The sequence below is a fragment of the Colletotrichum chrysophilum genome (assembly GCF_026319265.1).
Source record: "Colletotrichum chrysophilum strain AFK26 chromosome Unknown scaffold_15, whole genome shotgun sequence".
Lineage (NCBI taxonomy): Eukaryota > Fungi > Ascomycota > Sordariomycetes > Glomerellales > Glomerellaceae > Colletotrichum > Colletotrichum chrysophilum.
The window spans coordinates 307,445-322,116 of NW_026517302.1; the positions used below are offsets into that span (position 1 = coordinate 307,445).

At 53.2% G+C, this 14,672-nt stretch overlaps 5 protein-coding genes across 5 annotated transcripts; 2 read left to right on the forward strand and 3 right to left on the reverse strand.

Moving 5' to 3' along the window:
- Positions 1 to 2,598: 2,598 nt before the first annotated feature.
- Positions 2,599 to 3,509, reverse strand: COL26b_002912 (uncharacterized protein; the record flags this gene model as incomplete). Its single annotated transcript, XM_053175818.1, has 2 exons — positions 2,599 to 3,287; positions 3,353 to 3,509. 2 exons carry the CDS (start codon positions 3,507 to 3,509, stop codon positions 2,599 to 2,601), a joined length of 846 nt encoding a protein of 281 aa, XP_053040247.1.
- Positions 3,510 to 6,718: 3,209 nt separating this feature from the next.
- COL26b_002913 (uncharacterized protein) lies at positions 6,719 to 8,659 on the forward strand (the record flags this gene model as incomplete). The annotated part of the gene is made up of 4 exons (XM_053175819.1): positions 6,719 to 6,729; positions 6,781 to 7,011; positions 7,185 to 7,278; positions 7,802 to 8,659. 4 exons carry the CDS (start codon positions 6,719 to 6,721, stop codon positions 8,657 to 8,659), a joined length of 1,194 nt encoding a protein of 397 aa, XP_053040248.1.
- Positions 8,660 to 8,951: 292 nt separating this feature from the next.
- On the reverse strand, positions 8,952 to 10,635 carry COL26b_002914 (uncharacterized protein; the record flags this gene model as incomplete). The annotated part of the gene is made up of 3 exons (XM_053175820.1): positions 8,952 to 9,706; positions 9,808 to 10,052; positions 10,613 to 10,635. The coding sequence occupies 3 exons, from the start codon at positions 10,633 to 10,635 to the stop codon at positions 8,952 to 8,954; spliced, it is 1,023 nt and encodes a 340-aa protein (XP_053040249.1).
- Positions 10,636 to 11,285: 650 nt separating this feature from the next.
- On the forward strand, positions 11,286 to 12,846 carry COL26b_002915 (uncharacterized protein; the record flags this gene model as incomplete). Its single annotated transcript, XM_053175821.1, has 2 exons — positions 11,286 to 12,204; positions 12,254 to 12,846. The coding sequence occupies 2 exons, from the start codon at positions 11,286 to 11,288 to the stop codon at positions 12,844 to 12,846; spliced, it is 1,512 nt and encodes a 503-aa protein (XP_053040250.1).
- A 243-nt stretch (positions 12,847 to 13,089) lies between these two features.
- Positions 13,090 to 14,392, reverse strand: COL26b_002916 (uncharacterized protein; the record flags this gene model as incomplete). Its single annotated transcript, XM_053175822.1, has 3 exons — positions 13,090 to 13,679; positions 13,738 to 14,231; positions 14,328 to 14,392. The coding sequence occupies 3 exons, from the start codon at positions 14,390 to 14,392 to the stop codon at positions 13,090 to 13,092; spliced, it is 1,149 nt and encodes a 382-aa protein (XP_053040251.1).
- Positions 14,393 to 14,672: the final 280 nt, after the last annotated feature.

Here is a 14,672-nt window from a genome sequence, read left to right on the forward strand (position 1 = left end):
ACAGGGAACAGAGGCAACCTTGAAGCTGCAATACTACATACAGCTCAAGCGGTCTCCATTACGCCCAACGACCATCCCGATATATCGATGTGGAAGAACAGCCTTGGCGATAGGTTATTCCGCCGATATCAGCGAACAGGGGGCATGCACGACCTTGAGGCCGCACTGCTGAATACGACGCAAGCAATCTCTAATACACCTGAGAGCAATCCCCACCTCGCAACATGTCTAAATAGCCGTGGAAACATGCTTTCAAGCCAATACGAGGAGACGAGAAACATGGACGACCTCAAGGCTGCAATAGCAAGCATGAGGAAAGCAGTCCAAATAACACCCAAGTGCCACTCCAACCGGGCACGACTACTAAGCAACCTCGGGCTTTTCTTATTCCGCCAACACGAAAAGACAAATGACATGGATATTCTTGACGATTCATTGCGGAATGCAAAGAGTGCTGTTGATGAGACACCCAAAAACCATCCTGATTTGGCTAAATATCTAAGCAACCTCGGGGATGTACTGTTCTGCAGCTACGAGCAGACAGGAAACATTGAAGATCGCGACTCCGCTCTCAACCTTTTCGAAGAATCGACAAAATGCCCTACCGCAATACCTGTGGTGCGGGTGCAAGCGGCTCGACGGGCTATTCGGATTTTACTAGAGTTGCCCATGTGGGAGCGGGCTTGCGAACTGGCCCAGGACGCAGTGAAGCTTCTTCCCTCTGTTTGTGACCGCTCTTTGGACCGGCAGGATCAGCAGCACGCAGTTTTGCAGACCGCAGGACTTGCGTCCGACGCGTGTTCTCTTTTTGTAAGGACGGGCCGTGTAAGTCAAGCTCTTCAACAAGTGGAATTCGGACGAGGCCTTATCCTCGGTTACTTGATCGATAACCGTAGCGATGCCTCCGCCTTAAAGAAGGATCAGCCTGATTTGGCGAATGAATTTGAGCGATTACGGCTTTTGGCATCCCAACCCATCGATGATGTTGTAGAGCCTAGAGCTCGCGACCACTTAATTCACGAGCGCACGGAAGCACATCGCCAATTGGAGGACTGCCTGGATCGGATTCGTCGTCATCCTGGCCACGAAAGGTTTCTCCTAGAGCCAACGCTGGACGAACTGCTTCAGTGTGCCACCGAAGGGCCGATTATCATTGTAAACGTCACAAGCATTAGCAGTGATGCTATCATTGTTTCCAGCTCCGGTTGCAAAGCAATCAACTTGCCAGAGATCACTCAATCACAGGCCTCGGTCCTGGCTGGCGCCTTCGGAATGTCCAGATCAAGGGATGGATATGGCGAGAAACATGTTCGAGACATCAAAAGTGAAAAGGACGTCACGGCAAAATACAGCATCGGATTCTTGTCTTGGCTATGGAGAGTTTGCGTGAGGCCGATCTTCACAGAGCTTGATATCGCTCCTTCTGCGGAGCCTCCTCGGATGTGGTGGATTGGCACAGGCGTCGCCAGCTCGTTTCCGTTCCACGCTGCCGGCCTTTATTCGGAGGGATCTCGAGAAGACACGCTAAGTCTAACAATACCCTCCTACACCCCGACAATAAAGTCGCTTGTGTATGCGAGATCCTGTGCAGCGAGGGATAGCGAGAAGCACGCGAAGGCTTCAGTTCTAGTCGTTGCGATGCCTGAGACGCCCGGCCAAAAATCACTCTCTGGGGTCATCAAAGAAAGTAAGGCTATTCAACAAGCTCTTGGAGATGTTTTCAATGTCGAGTATCTGGAAAAGCCATCGGCGAAAGAGGTAATGGATAGGATGAGACAGTCAGATATCGTTCACTTTGCCTGCCACGGATCTTCAGATCGCGCAAACCCTTCGGACAGCCACCTACTTCTGCAAACCTCTACCTTAGAAGGGCCATGCTTGGATAGACTTACTGTCCAAGCCATTTCAGAAAAGCGAACCCTTGAAAAGGCGCGCATTGCTTATCTCTCGGCATGCTCAACGGCAGAAGTCAAGGATGGGCAATTCGCCGACGAAGCCCTCCATATTGTCAGTGCCTTCCAGGTGGCTGGATTTGGGCACGTAATAGGCTCCCTTTGGTCGGCCGATGATGAGACTTGCATTCAGGTAGCAAAACTCTTTTACGAGCATTTGGCACAAGATGGACGGAGGAATGCTACGAATCGAGTCATCGCAGAAGCATTACGTTATGCTACGCAAGAGGTCCGCTCTGGCCGAGATCCGATTCTATGGGCACCATACATTCACTCCGGTGCCTAGCCGTCTACCGTCGAGCCCACAATCAGTCAATAGGATCCGGATGCCGCGATGGTTTTATCATGATTGTTCTGGATTCAGGGCTGAGATGACGTTGTTAATGCTGAAGGAGACAATAGGTGTATCGGTGTCGTTTGCTGCTCTTATCATCTTCAAACATTCGAGGATATGTAGCGAAGTTGCTCAGCACGAGATTTTTGCATCAATAGCGTAATCTTACACTAGGCTAGATTTTGAATCACTTTTTTCGGGTTCGTGCGATGTAATTAGGTATGGTGTGGGGAGCAGACCTTCAGACTCTGGGCCGTGGTGATATCACGGTGGACGACACGGCCTAAGCAAGACAAATCCAACGGCATATGTCTATAGACGTTGGATCCCGAAGCCATCTTCCCTCGTCACTCCGAGATACGATCGGCCAATTTCTGAAATGGAGCTTACTCCTGCCAGTGCCATCGTCTGGCTCAGCTCCCTCTCCAAGATGTTCAACACTGCGGAAACACCGTTTTCTCCATCGTAAGCCAGTCCCCAAAGCACGGGACGACCAACAAGCACGAAGTCTGCGCCCAAAGCTATCGCCTTGAATACATCGCTTCCCCGCCTTACCCCACCGTCAAGAATCACAGGTATCTTGCCCGCGACGGCTTCCGCAATCTGCGGCAGCAGCTCCAGAGTGGCAGGCACGCAGTCCAGCTGTCTTCCCCCGTGGTTGGAAACCACGATGCCATCAACTCCGTAGTCAACTGCAAGCCTCGCATCCTCAGGGGACATGATGCCTTTGACAAGTATCTGCATGGACGACACAGAACGAAGGAACGGTAACGTAGTCTCCCATGTCAGGGCAGAGTTGATCAGAGCGCCGCCGGCGGAATCGGCGATATCCTTGGCCTCTTGCTTGGTTCGGGCGTCCATGAGAATGCGGTTCACGGTGGCTGCGCTGGCTATGGGCTTCGTGCTCAGCTCCTTTTCGGCGAGAAGGCTGCGGCGCTCAGATAATCTGTTGCCGAGTATAGGAGTATCCACGGTGAGAACAAGAGCAGTACAGCCAGCGGCTATTTTTGGGAGGAACGGCTTAGTTCTCAGGAGCGGACGCGACAGGGAACAAGACTCAACTTACCCTCGGCACGTTTGATCCATTGTACGCTCTTGCTTACGTCGGTCTGAAGATATACTTGCACCCAAAGTGGCGGAGACCTTTCCGACTTCTCTCGAGCATTAGATACATCCTCTATTGGTGTAGACGAGCCGGCCGACAGAGTCATGTTCAGATTCATCTTGGCCGTTGCTCTTGAGGTGTCTATTTCCCCGTTACCACCAGCTAGTTTTTGTCTCGCTGTTGGTGCTACCCCCACGGGCATAGAGTATGTATGACCAAGTAAAGCTGTGTCGGTGTTCACATTGCTCACGTCTCTTAATACACGTGGAATGACGAATAGTCTGACAGGTCAGTTTCTCCCATGATCTCCATCGACTAATATGACCCTACCGGTTGAAAGCACTGCTGTTCCTTTCCAATGCCCTCTCCTCGTCCGCAGCCCTCGCGAAATAGTCCCATGCAGAAGACAACATCTTTCTCTCTGCTATGTCTTGGATCTCTGCCGTCGTCAGAGGGTCCTCAAGACCGCCCTTCTCACTGTGTCTCGTCATTTCGTCTTCTCACTGAGTTGTGTTGGATGTTCGATAGTATCCCGATCAATTGTCGTAGGATTCCAGTCGAATAATGAATCAAAAGCATCGCCTTTTACATGCTTGTTTCGATGCGTCATTTGTAGTTTTGACCACTCGCTACCAAGTGGACTTGCCTGATCATGCAGATAGCCCTGACGGCCATGGGGCTCTGGCGTGCTTGATGGTATCTCTGGCGCAAGATGAGAAGTATGGGGCAGTAGAGCAGGGCTACATTTCATGTTAACGTAGAAATATGATATGGTTGGTTGTGGATGTGCCAAGCATATGGTTGGTACAGGGTTGTACATACAGACCTGCATATCCTCAATTTGATAGTCTTTACAAGAGAAGATAGCGTATCTTTTAAAGATGACTGCATGGATATAAAAAAAGCGGGTTTACTGGCCCCAAGCAATTCTCGTAACAAGGGTATGTTTTCCCGACGGTGGTTCTGAAGAACATATGGAAGACTTGGCGGCGATCGTGAGATTTGGCGTTGCTCATATCTAAGAATCCGACGTTGAAGTTCGTTTTCTCCATGCTGTGCACTACCCCTACTACTATGTGTTGTCTTTAATGCGTGTTTCTCGTCCTTCTTTTTCTTTGCAGCCAGTTGTCCTAGATATACTTGAACTTGCAGAAACCCCAAGCATTTCGGTGTTAACCTGTCACAGCACCCACGTACGGCTATGTGCCAAGACTCTCTCTAAGGTCTACAGCCATCCTACTTACCAGTGATTTCCTGACATGGCCAGGGTCAGCGTAGCGCAGCTATTATCTACAAGATAGTAAGGATGAATTAATCAAACGTTATTCGCCCTGCAGGTTGCGTGCTCTAAGGAATCCATCCAACGGCATCCGCAGACATGGACATCGCGACGCAGTAAACATCATTCGCAAAAGGTATCAATAAAGATGGGCCCTCTTCTACGAGCCTGGTTATCCGTCAACTTGAAGCTCCGTTACAAAGAGCTAAATCCGAACGCATTCGATGTTTGTCGCGGCTTGGTGATTGACATGGAAGAGCTGCATGGCAGATGACCCCCCACAACCCGTGCGACGCCTTTCCAATGCAGCACCGTGATGCAGCCCACTGGATAAGTTCACGAACGTTCAAGCCAATCCCCTCTTGAAAACTCTGACTCTAGGATCCTCAATGCGATCATTCAATAAAAGTACTGAGCGCGTGCTTCTTCTTCATGATGGCGTGACTAGCCATGGCCTTTCGATACTCAACTGTTTTAGTGGCAATTGCATGCTATTTTTCCTGTTTATATTCGGCTAACCTCATCATGTATGAGGTTTCTTCATCACAGACATTGCCATCGCTACCTCTCCTTACGCATAAGCTCCACCTTCGCCATTCCTCATATCTGCTGTAGTCGAGGGGGGTGACCACTCAGGCTTCGTCATGTCGCGAACTCAGGAAATATCGGCGCTGTCGGTGGATGAGACACCGTCTTTCCATCTCAAATTCAGAACAGCCATCCGTGGGGAGGAAGTCTCGAATGCCTTCGGAGCGGATGAGGAGATTAGCCGAGAGACTGCTCTGACAGCACTGACTGCGGCAGAGGAGCGGAAGTTGATCCGCAAAGTCGACTGGCGATTGCTACCTCTTCTGTCAATGCTGTATTTGATGAAGAAGATTGATGAGAACAATGTGAGTCCTCAGCGTTTCTTTGGTCGACCCACAACATGATTGGTTTGTTCTGACTTGGAAGTTTTGGACAGGCCTCCAATGCTCGGATTATGAATAAGGGAACGAATGAAAACATACTGGCGCAACTTGGAATCACCTCCGACCAATTCGGCATGATTACCATCCTGTATACCGTTAGTGACGCCCCCGAAAGAAGGGCGGGTGTCGACTTAAGCTGACGTTGGCGAGATAGGTCCCTTACATTTTAGCAGAGATTCCGTCAAACTTGGTCTTGAAAAGAATCAGTCCTTCCCGGTGGCAGTCAAGAATTATGATAACCTGGTGAGTGGTTGTAAACGAACAGCAACCTTTTGTTGTCTGGCGTAGCTGACGGTATGATCTCTCTGATTTTCAGGGGCCTTATCACGGCTTGCACCTCCGCAGTGACCAACCTCGCAGGGCTCTACACCGTGCGTTTCTTACTTGGACTGGTAAGCTCTGAGAGATAACAGAACTGAAATGCTTGCACTCATGTCTAAGTATATTCTAGGCAGAGGCAGGGATGTTTCCCGCTATCATCCTCCAGCTCACCTACTGGTACCGTCCTGATGAGATAGCCGTCAGGCTCGTCTGGATCTGTTAGCTTTACCCCTTCCTCTTGTATTACCGGCGCTGACTGTCGAAAGTTACTGTCGGAAATGTCGCAGGTATAATTGGAGGAATTCTTGCATACGCTTTCCACCTCGTCTCGGGAGCTCACAACATTTCTGGTTGGCAATGGTAGGAAATCATTCTGCAACTTGGTTCACTCGCTCAATCTGCTAACTTCACTTTGACAGGCTATTCATAGTAGAGGGAGCTCTGACCATCGTGCTTGCGTTTGTGGTCTGGTTCTTCCTGCCTGATTGTATGTTGGCCGGTGCTCACTACCGCGTATCTTAGACTGACTTGAACGAAGTTCCTGCGACGACTAAATGGTTGTCACCGACAGAAAAGGCTTTCCTACAAGCACGACTACCTCAAAACTCTCCAAGGGCTGTCGAAAAGAATTTCGTCTTCAAGGAGATTCTCACAACGCTCCGCGACAAGAGACTGTGGCTTTTTACGCTCAGCTGGGCTCTGATGACCACTGGAAGCAGCGGTGTCAAATTCTACCAGCCAACCATCATTTCCAACATGGGTTTCAGGTGAGACAGCTGACCCAACTTACGCCCTTGATACTAACAGTGGAAAAACAGTGGTATTGCTACTGCCCAGATTCTTAACATCCCCATGTCAGTCGTAACGATTGCCCTCCTTCTGGGCTCCGGATGGGCGTCCAACAAAGCAAGAATCCCGGTCCCTCTATTTCCGATTTCCAGTTGCGTCATCACTGTGGCTTGCTATTCCGTTTTGGTTGCCTATCCTCACGACATTGGTGTCTACATTGCCATGATTATCGGGAATGCATTCTCCATCGCGTGGTTTCCGTAAGTGACCTTGCCCACTCCCGTTGCGAGCGGCGCTCCCTAGCGATCGCCTGCCATTCAGCTTACAAAATAATCTTGCTTACTCTGAGTTGGGACAGTATGATGTGGTCGTGGCGTTCTCAAACTGTGAACGGAGCAACAGGTTCTGCATTTGCTATCGGTTTCGTGAACAGTTATGGACAGATTGGTGATGCTATTGGGCCGCAGATGTTCCAAGATGCCTATGAACCGCGCTATCAGCTGCCATTTGGGCTCGCGATGGGACTCGTAAGCCTTTGCGGGGTGACCAATGGCTATACCTGGTGGGTTACGCGTCAAACGGAGAGAGATACGAGGAGGCACAAGCTTGCCAGACTGCAAGCAAAGCTTCAAAATCAGGCCGTTCTCGACGACGTGACGGATAATGATCTGAAGAGAGATGTAGCTTAATCCTCTCGTGCGTACGGCCTAGTCTTAATTCACTCAATCGACACTAGCAAGCATGGTACATGTACAGTACTATGCCACTTGGTTATGTAGTGAGGAAAGTGAAGCCATCACAACTTCCCAATCAAGTATTGAAGGTCTTCTCACATAGTAGTTTACCTCTACGTCTCAATTTAGTATATAGCCAGCCAAGGGGGGTGGTAGATCATCTACCCCACATGTCATGCATGGTCCCTAGCCACTTTTGAGAGCACAAGTGAGGGGATATGTAACCTCCGCAATCAACCACAACCAAAACCCAGCACCATGACTTCCACGCAACAAGACCATATCGTTCTCTTAGTCGACACTCCCTTTTTTTGAGAATCTCCCAGCCTGGGTCACTGACAATTTCACCGTCACCCCTGGGGGCTACCACGATGGCCAACCATCTCGCAACAAATTGGTAATCTTCGCCGATGGCACCTACCTTGAGTTCTTCAACTGGTACGATAAGCCACCGGCCCTCGATGATGAGGAGTTGCCCATGAGATTTTGGGGTCCTAAATCCCCGGGGCTGATCGACTTCGCCATCACCAACACAACCCACTCTGCTGAGGAATTGGTGGGTACGGTCAACGAACGATTGTCCGAGGGGCCCGAGAAAGACGCCGGCCTTGGCGTCAAATTCGGCAGACCGATTGCGGGCTCACGCAAGAAGGCTGATGGCGTGGAGATCAGCTGGAAGGTCACGCGTCCGGAGTTCTCCCAAGGCGACAAGACGCCCGGCCAAGAGCTCTTCGCCGACGGCAGAATCGACGTCCCGTTCTTCTGCCACGACGTCACCTTGCGAGCTGGAAGGGTTCCAAGTGAGGACGAGAAGAAGACGACACACCCTTGCGGTGCCACTGGCATTGCGGCTTGCGAGATCCTCGTGCCCAAGCACCTGCTGACCGAGTACGCTCGTGTCTACTCCAAGATTCTCGGCTCCAAGTTCGAGCCTGCCGCCGGAAAGAGCTCGTACACCTTCGACATCGGCGTGCCGCAGGGTTGTTCCCGATCCACGGTGGTAGTGCGCGCTGCTGAGAGTGAGAAAGACATCAAGCGCATGCAAGAGAGGGGAATTGGTTTCTCCGGTCTTGTTCTTGCCGTCAAGGGCGATGCCCCTGGTGGTGATGCGAAGCGCCCGTTGGGCTCTACGGGCATCGAGTCTACGATCTGGTTGGAGAAGTCGAAGTCTTAAGGCGTTAGTGCGTTTCTGTTCAGACAGTTCGCTCCGGTACTTTTTTGTTGCCAATTCCAGATCTGGGGCAGATTTTGGGTTTCCCATTCTCTTAGAATGGCTTCCATCGGAGCTCATTTTCTTTCAGCCTAGAGCCACTCGTTTGAGACAACAATCATCAAATCAAAGTCCATTGAACTTGTTTGTTCATTGAAACTTAACTGCCAGGAACGCTCATGCCTGTACTCTCAGGACTTGATGCCGGCTTGAACGTGACAGGGACCTAAAGCACGCCTCCATGTTGACGTCGGCCTCAACGAGCAATGTCTGCATCGTCCAAGCCCCAAAAGGCCTGCAAGCTGGGGCTGACCTTGAGACACGGCCATCCGACGTGCCTCTCAGCTTCCAAGACTATTTTGTACAGCTGCCTGGTCTCATCTGGATCCGTGAAAAGCTCGCCCGCGATACCAATTGCCAGGCCCACCAACACCCGCGCCGGAACATGCTCCTCGTTCGACATCCAGATTCCGCAGATAATACGGACCGATTCCCTAATCTTTTCCTCCTGCGCCTTGACATAGCTTGCCCGACCCAGACCCAAGCTCGGCGTACGGGGATCATGCGCCAGGAGGATGATCTTGCAAATCTCCAAGTACTGTCGGCCGCTCACCGCACAGTCGTGCATGTAGTATATTGCTGGGAAAGTTGAGGCCCGGTCCTTTAGTCCGATGCTGTGGATCTCGTTGAGAGGTTCGAACGAAGAGGGCTTTGCTTGGTCCCAACTGTTTAGGTATCCCCAAAGATGATCCCAGAGATCTGTAGTGCGTCGCTCGTTGCCATATGCGAAGTTGGTGACGCGCGCTGCGTGCGCCGTCATGCAGTGCGCCCATGTCACATCAGATGCTGGGCTCAGGCCGCCATCAATCCCGCAGTCCTCGCCAAGAAGCTCAACAGGACGTTTGACCATGTTCGCGACAAAGATCTCCTGCCTTAGGACGATGGCCATTGCGGCGTTGCTCAGCTCCGTCGGCTGTAAGTTGTGTTGCCTCATACGCAGGAGAACAGGCGCTGAGACCGTATGTCTGATGACCAACTGGCTATCGGATGGGTCTGACATATTTTCCCCAAAAAGTCAGAAAAGTACCGTTTTATTTTTGGATTTGACTGACCGGTCATCTCGTCCAGGAGCCTCAGGAGCAACGCGGACACGAGAACCCCGTCCTCTTGCGGTTCCGCCACGTTCTTGTCGTTCAACATCGGAATCAAGATGCCGAGGCACTTCCGCTCGTATTCATTGGAGTCCCATTCCTCTGAGCGGACTGCCTCGAGGTATCTCGCCGAGACGGCCAGGACAGCATACAGTATCCCCGGATCCTGGCGCAAAGTCGACTTGATGTAAGACCCAAAAGGTCCACTGGGCCAGCAGTAGTCAAACTACGTAATGTCAGAAGGCTCTGTTGACTTCCTCCAACTGGAATTTGCGCCTACCCAGGGTATCAACGTAGTGAAGAAGTGTTTAACAAGTTTGGCCTCGTGTGAAAGCAATGGCTGCGGGTGAAGTGAAGCCTGGGCGGAACTGCCATTGACATCAAGGGTGTGAGTAGAGCCTGACGCTTCCTGTTCAATGAGAGGAGGCGCCTCAGATGCAGGTTGCCATGGGGCGTCAACAACATCACAACTGCCCTCGCTATCAGTGGCGGCAAGCAGCGGTCTGTTCGATCTCCTTCGATCTCCCCGTGTTCTAGACCGTGTTTTGGACAAGGGACTTGCGTCTGCGACTTCTACAGGATGACTCAACCCGCTGAATCGGATTTGAAGCTCGCTAGTTCCACCGCCCTTACACGAAGCGCGCCCGGCTTCGCAGTTTGAGCACGTCTGGCCCCTGCTCCGAATGTCACCTATGGATAGTCAGCATTCATGTCATACTCAATGAATGAGAGTGGCTATAGTTCCGAGACATGGGGACAAGCTCACATTTCTTGTGGAGTGTACGGCATCTATGGCTATGCAACCAGTCAGAAGGGCGTGTAAGTGCTGCCGAGGCCAACTCACCACGCTCGGGATGACATGCGTAACCTCGAAGCATGGGTCTTCTCTCCCCCGGGCGCGGGGTTGAACTGTTTGATGATGACCATGCCGAAGTTAGATCGAGACCGAGGGCAACGCGGGGGGGATTATGATGGAAAGTCTGGGGTAGAGACCGTTGGATAAGTCGGGGCTCCTTGCTTTTATGGGTAATGGGAAGAATTGCGATTTGGGGAAGGCGGGCGGATCTTCCAAATGCGGTAATACCCCAACCAGCGCCACACGATTAACAGTTTCCTGATGTAGTACATCGCTCCGTCCGACGTGCATGCATGAGTTGTAGTTGTTTAAGAAGGTAAAGTTCGTCCACCGGAATCAGAGGGATGATTTGACGATGTGAAAAGGCCACGAGCAGTCTGCGGGCTCGTTTTCTAAATTAGGTATGCGCCATGCAAAGACCATTTTCGTCACGATGATGATGGGCTTTCCAGAAGGAAGAGAGGCCAAGGTCAAAAAGGCCAAGAAGGGTATAAAAGGACAAAAGTTAGCTGGCGAGCATGATGTCTTTTCTGGCTGTCCGTATCAACTTCTCATCTAAGACACGCCCGCAAAGAACGACGCCATGATCGCAGTACTTCTATCCCTCGCCCTCGTCCTCATTATCTTCGAGCCCCTGATAACATACCTCCGGGACAAAAAGCGCCTCCGTCGGTTCCCAAACGCCACGTTCTTCTCCGGCATATCCAACATCCCCTTCATGATCCTCCGCTACCGCGGCTTCCGCTCCAAAGAAGTCCACCGCGCCCACCAACAACACCCCGTCCTCCGACTCGGCCCCAACACCATCTCCTTCTCCTCGCCCGGCGCAATCCGGGCTATCTACGGCCACGCAACCCCTTGCGCCAAGGGTGGCTCCTACGAGAACACCCTCACGCCCCACGCCGGCCTGATCGAGGTCATCGACAAGCAGGATCACGCCGCCAAGCGCCGCATCCTGTCCAACGCCTTCGCCACACGCAACCTCGAGCAGTGGGAGTTCAAGGTCGCGGACAAGGTGCGGCGGCTGACGCAGCGATTCGACCACGCCTGTGCCGAGGGGGGGACCGCTGTGGTGGACTTTCGCAAATGGGCTAATCTGTTTACCGTCGAGGCCATCGTGGACATTGCGCTGAGCCAGCGGCTGGGATGTCTTGAGAGGGGGGACGATCTGGTGCGTATCACGACGTCCGATGGGGGTGAAAAGACTGTGCCGTTCATCGAGGGTCTCCATGCGCCGAGGAGGGCTTTGTCGATGATTGTCTGGTCGCCTTGGTGTCGGCGTGTGAAGCCTGTGTTAGAGAGCATCTCGGCGCTTTTCAGCACCGGTCGCCAGCTCGGCGAGGATTTTAACGACTTGCTAGAATGTCTAGTCAAGGAGCGAGTACGCAAACATGAGGCAGGAGAAGAGCTGGATGATCTAGCCACCTGCCTCTTCCAAAACAAGGCTGGTCAAGCACGCAACCTGCAATTCGCCGTGATCCAGGGGCAGATGAGTACACTCTGTGAGCAGACTCACCCAAACTACTGATGCAGCATGCTGACATCCACCAGTGGACGCAGGGTCAGACACCACGGCGATAGCCTTGACCCACGTCATGTACTTTCTCCTCAAGAACCCAGACATGTTCAAACGGCTCCGGGAGGAGGTCGACCTCCACGCCGTCTTAGACACCGACGGCGTCACAACCTACGCCAGCGTCAAGAACCTGCCCTACCTCCGCGCCTGCCTCGACGAGTCCCTGCGCCTCCTCTCTCCGGTCTGCACGGGGCTCCATCGCGTTACGCCCCCAGAGGGTTACGAGATCGACGGTCACTGGATCGCAGGAGGCACCATCGTCGCGGTCCCTATATACACGGCCCACAGGAACCCGGCGTTCTTCCCCGAGCCTGAGAGGTACGCGCCCGAGCGGTGGCTGTCTGAGAAGGCCAAGAACGCGCAGGCTTCCTTCATCCCGTTCAGCGCGGGCGCTCGCGGCTGCATTGGGAGGAACATTACCTACATCGAGCAGATGATGCTCCTGGCTAGCTTGGTGCGGCGGTATGACTTTGGCTTTGACGATGAGGGGTTTGAGCTGGCTCACGAGGAGGCGTTCAATCTTTGGCCGGGCCCTATGCGTTTGCGCATCCAGAGACGACATGTGTGAGGATGCTTCTGAGTAGACAACGGCACGGCGCGGTGAAGGGAGCGAGCCCCATGGACAAGATAGGTTCAATTGTGATATGCCAAACTATATAGAACAATGGAAATGAAATCTGAGAAATTCTTAAGAAAATGCTCCAATGCCGTAACAAAGCAAGCCCGAGGTATCTCTGGGCTAGCTAACTGCCGATTATTATACAAAACCCTCACATCCCGTAAACGAAAAGAAAACACCGGCCAGCCCCCCTTAAGGCGGCACCCACCCAAGCTCCTCAATCGGCCACTGGATCCAAAGCCGATGATCCTGGTCCAACAACGTCCACGCCCTCGATATCAGATGCGTAGCCCATCCCTGCAGCCACCACTCGTTCTCCAGCCTCTTGAGCAGGATGCAAAAGTGCGAAAAGATGGCCACGGCCTCCTGCGTCGCGCCGGGGCTCTTGAGCAGCGGCAGAAAGTCCTCGGCCATGAGGTACTTCCAGACGAAGGCGTCGGTGATGTCCATGCCGCGGCCGCCGTCCCACAGGAACACGCTCAGCGTGCGCCGCAGCTCGTCGATGGCGTGGTTGTACACGGGCAGCAGCTCCGGGTTCGCGCACGTCTTGTTCACGAGGCGCTGCAGGTCCGCCAGCAGGTCCGACTGGATCTTGGACTCGTCGCGCGTGTGCATGTAGCGCTCGCGCCCGTGGGTGAACATGGGCAGCAGCGGCCCGGTGTAGGCGCGCGGGTCGAGGATCTTGAGCAGGCCCCGCGTGCCGCGGAGGAGGAACAGCCAGTCTGGGAAGGAGGACTCGCCCATGATCAGGGAGTCGGAGGATTTCCGGGGACAGGCCAGGGCTGGAGAAATGGTCAGGACTTTAACTCAGCAGCAATGAGACGTAAAGGGGAAGCGTACCGAAGAAGATGGTAAGCACGGAAAAGAGATACAGCTTCTCGCAGTTCTCGCCGTCCAGAGCTCCCATCAGGCCCATGGCCGTCCGGCTGGCCATCTGGTGATAGGTGAGCGCCCTGCTGATGAAGAAGTCTCTCCGTTCGGGCCTGTGATGGGCCAGGTGAAGCGCCGACACGGAGAGCAAGGCGCGCATGACGTAGTCGCACTCGAGGGCCAGCCGCACGACGGGGACCTTCCACATCTGCCGGACGACGGGGTCGGTCGACAACGTCGTGTAGGCGAAGGTGGTGAAGTTGTGCATCAGCTCGAGGTCGATGAGATTCAGCGACAGGTCGTCGACGCCTCCGCCTCCGCCAAAGCCCGGGATTGAACCGCCGTGGGTGCCGTTACTCGGACCCTGAGACTCGGTGCCCCCCGGCGACCTCGGGAGCGATGACGCGGAAGACTGCCGTTGGGACTGGAGAAAGTCGCACGGGACTGCGTGCTTGATGCAGTTCCTACAGGATGGTTTATGCTCATCGCACTAAAATGAGAGTGTGTCAGTATGGGATTTGTGTCACAAAGATGAGAGACAGTTCGGCCGTTCCACACACTCCTCATGAGTGAATGAGACCGACCAGAGGAACTTGCGACGTGAGTGAGAGGTCTCACATGTCATTTTTTTCATCACAAACAAAAAAACACCCACCTTGATTTTTCGATTCTTACACGTCCTACAGCCCGTCCTCGATTTTGGATGTGAGCGTCTCGAGACCACGGGCGTCGTATTCGCATTCGCCGCCGTCGACGACGCGACCACGGTGCCTCCCGCGCCCATCGTCGCAGCAGCGCCGGGCGTAGTGGCCGTCGCCGTCGGCGTCGAGTCCGGCGCCGAAGACGACCCTCCGGACCCATCCATTGGGCTGTCCATTCCGGTGGGATGGAGGCACGGCACGGCA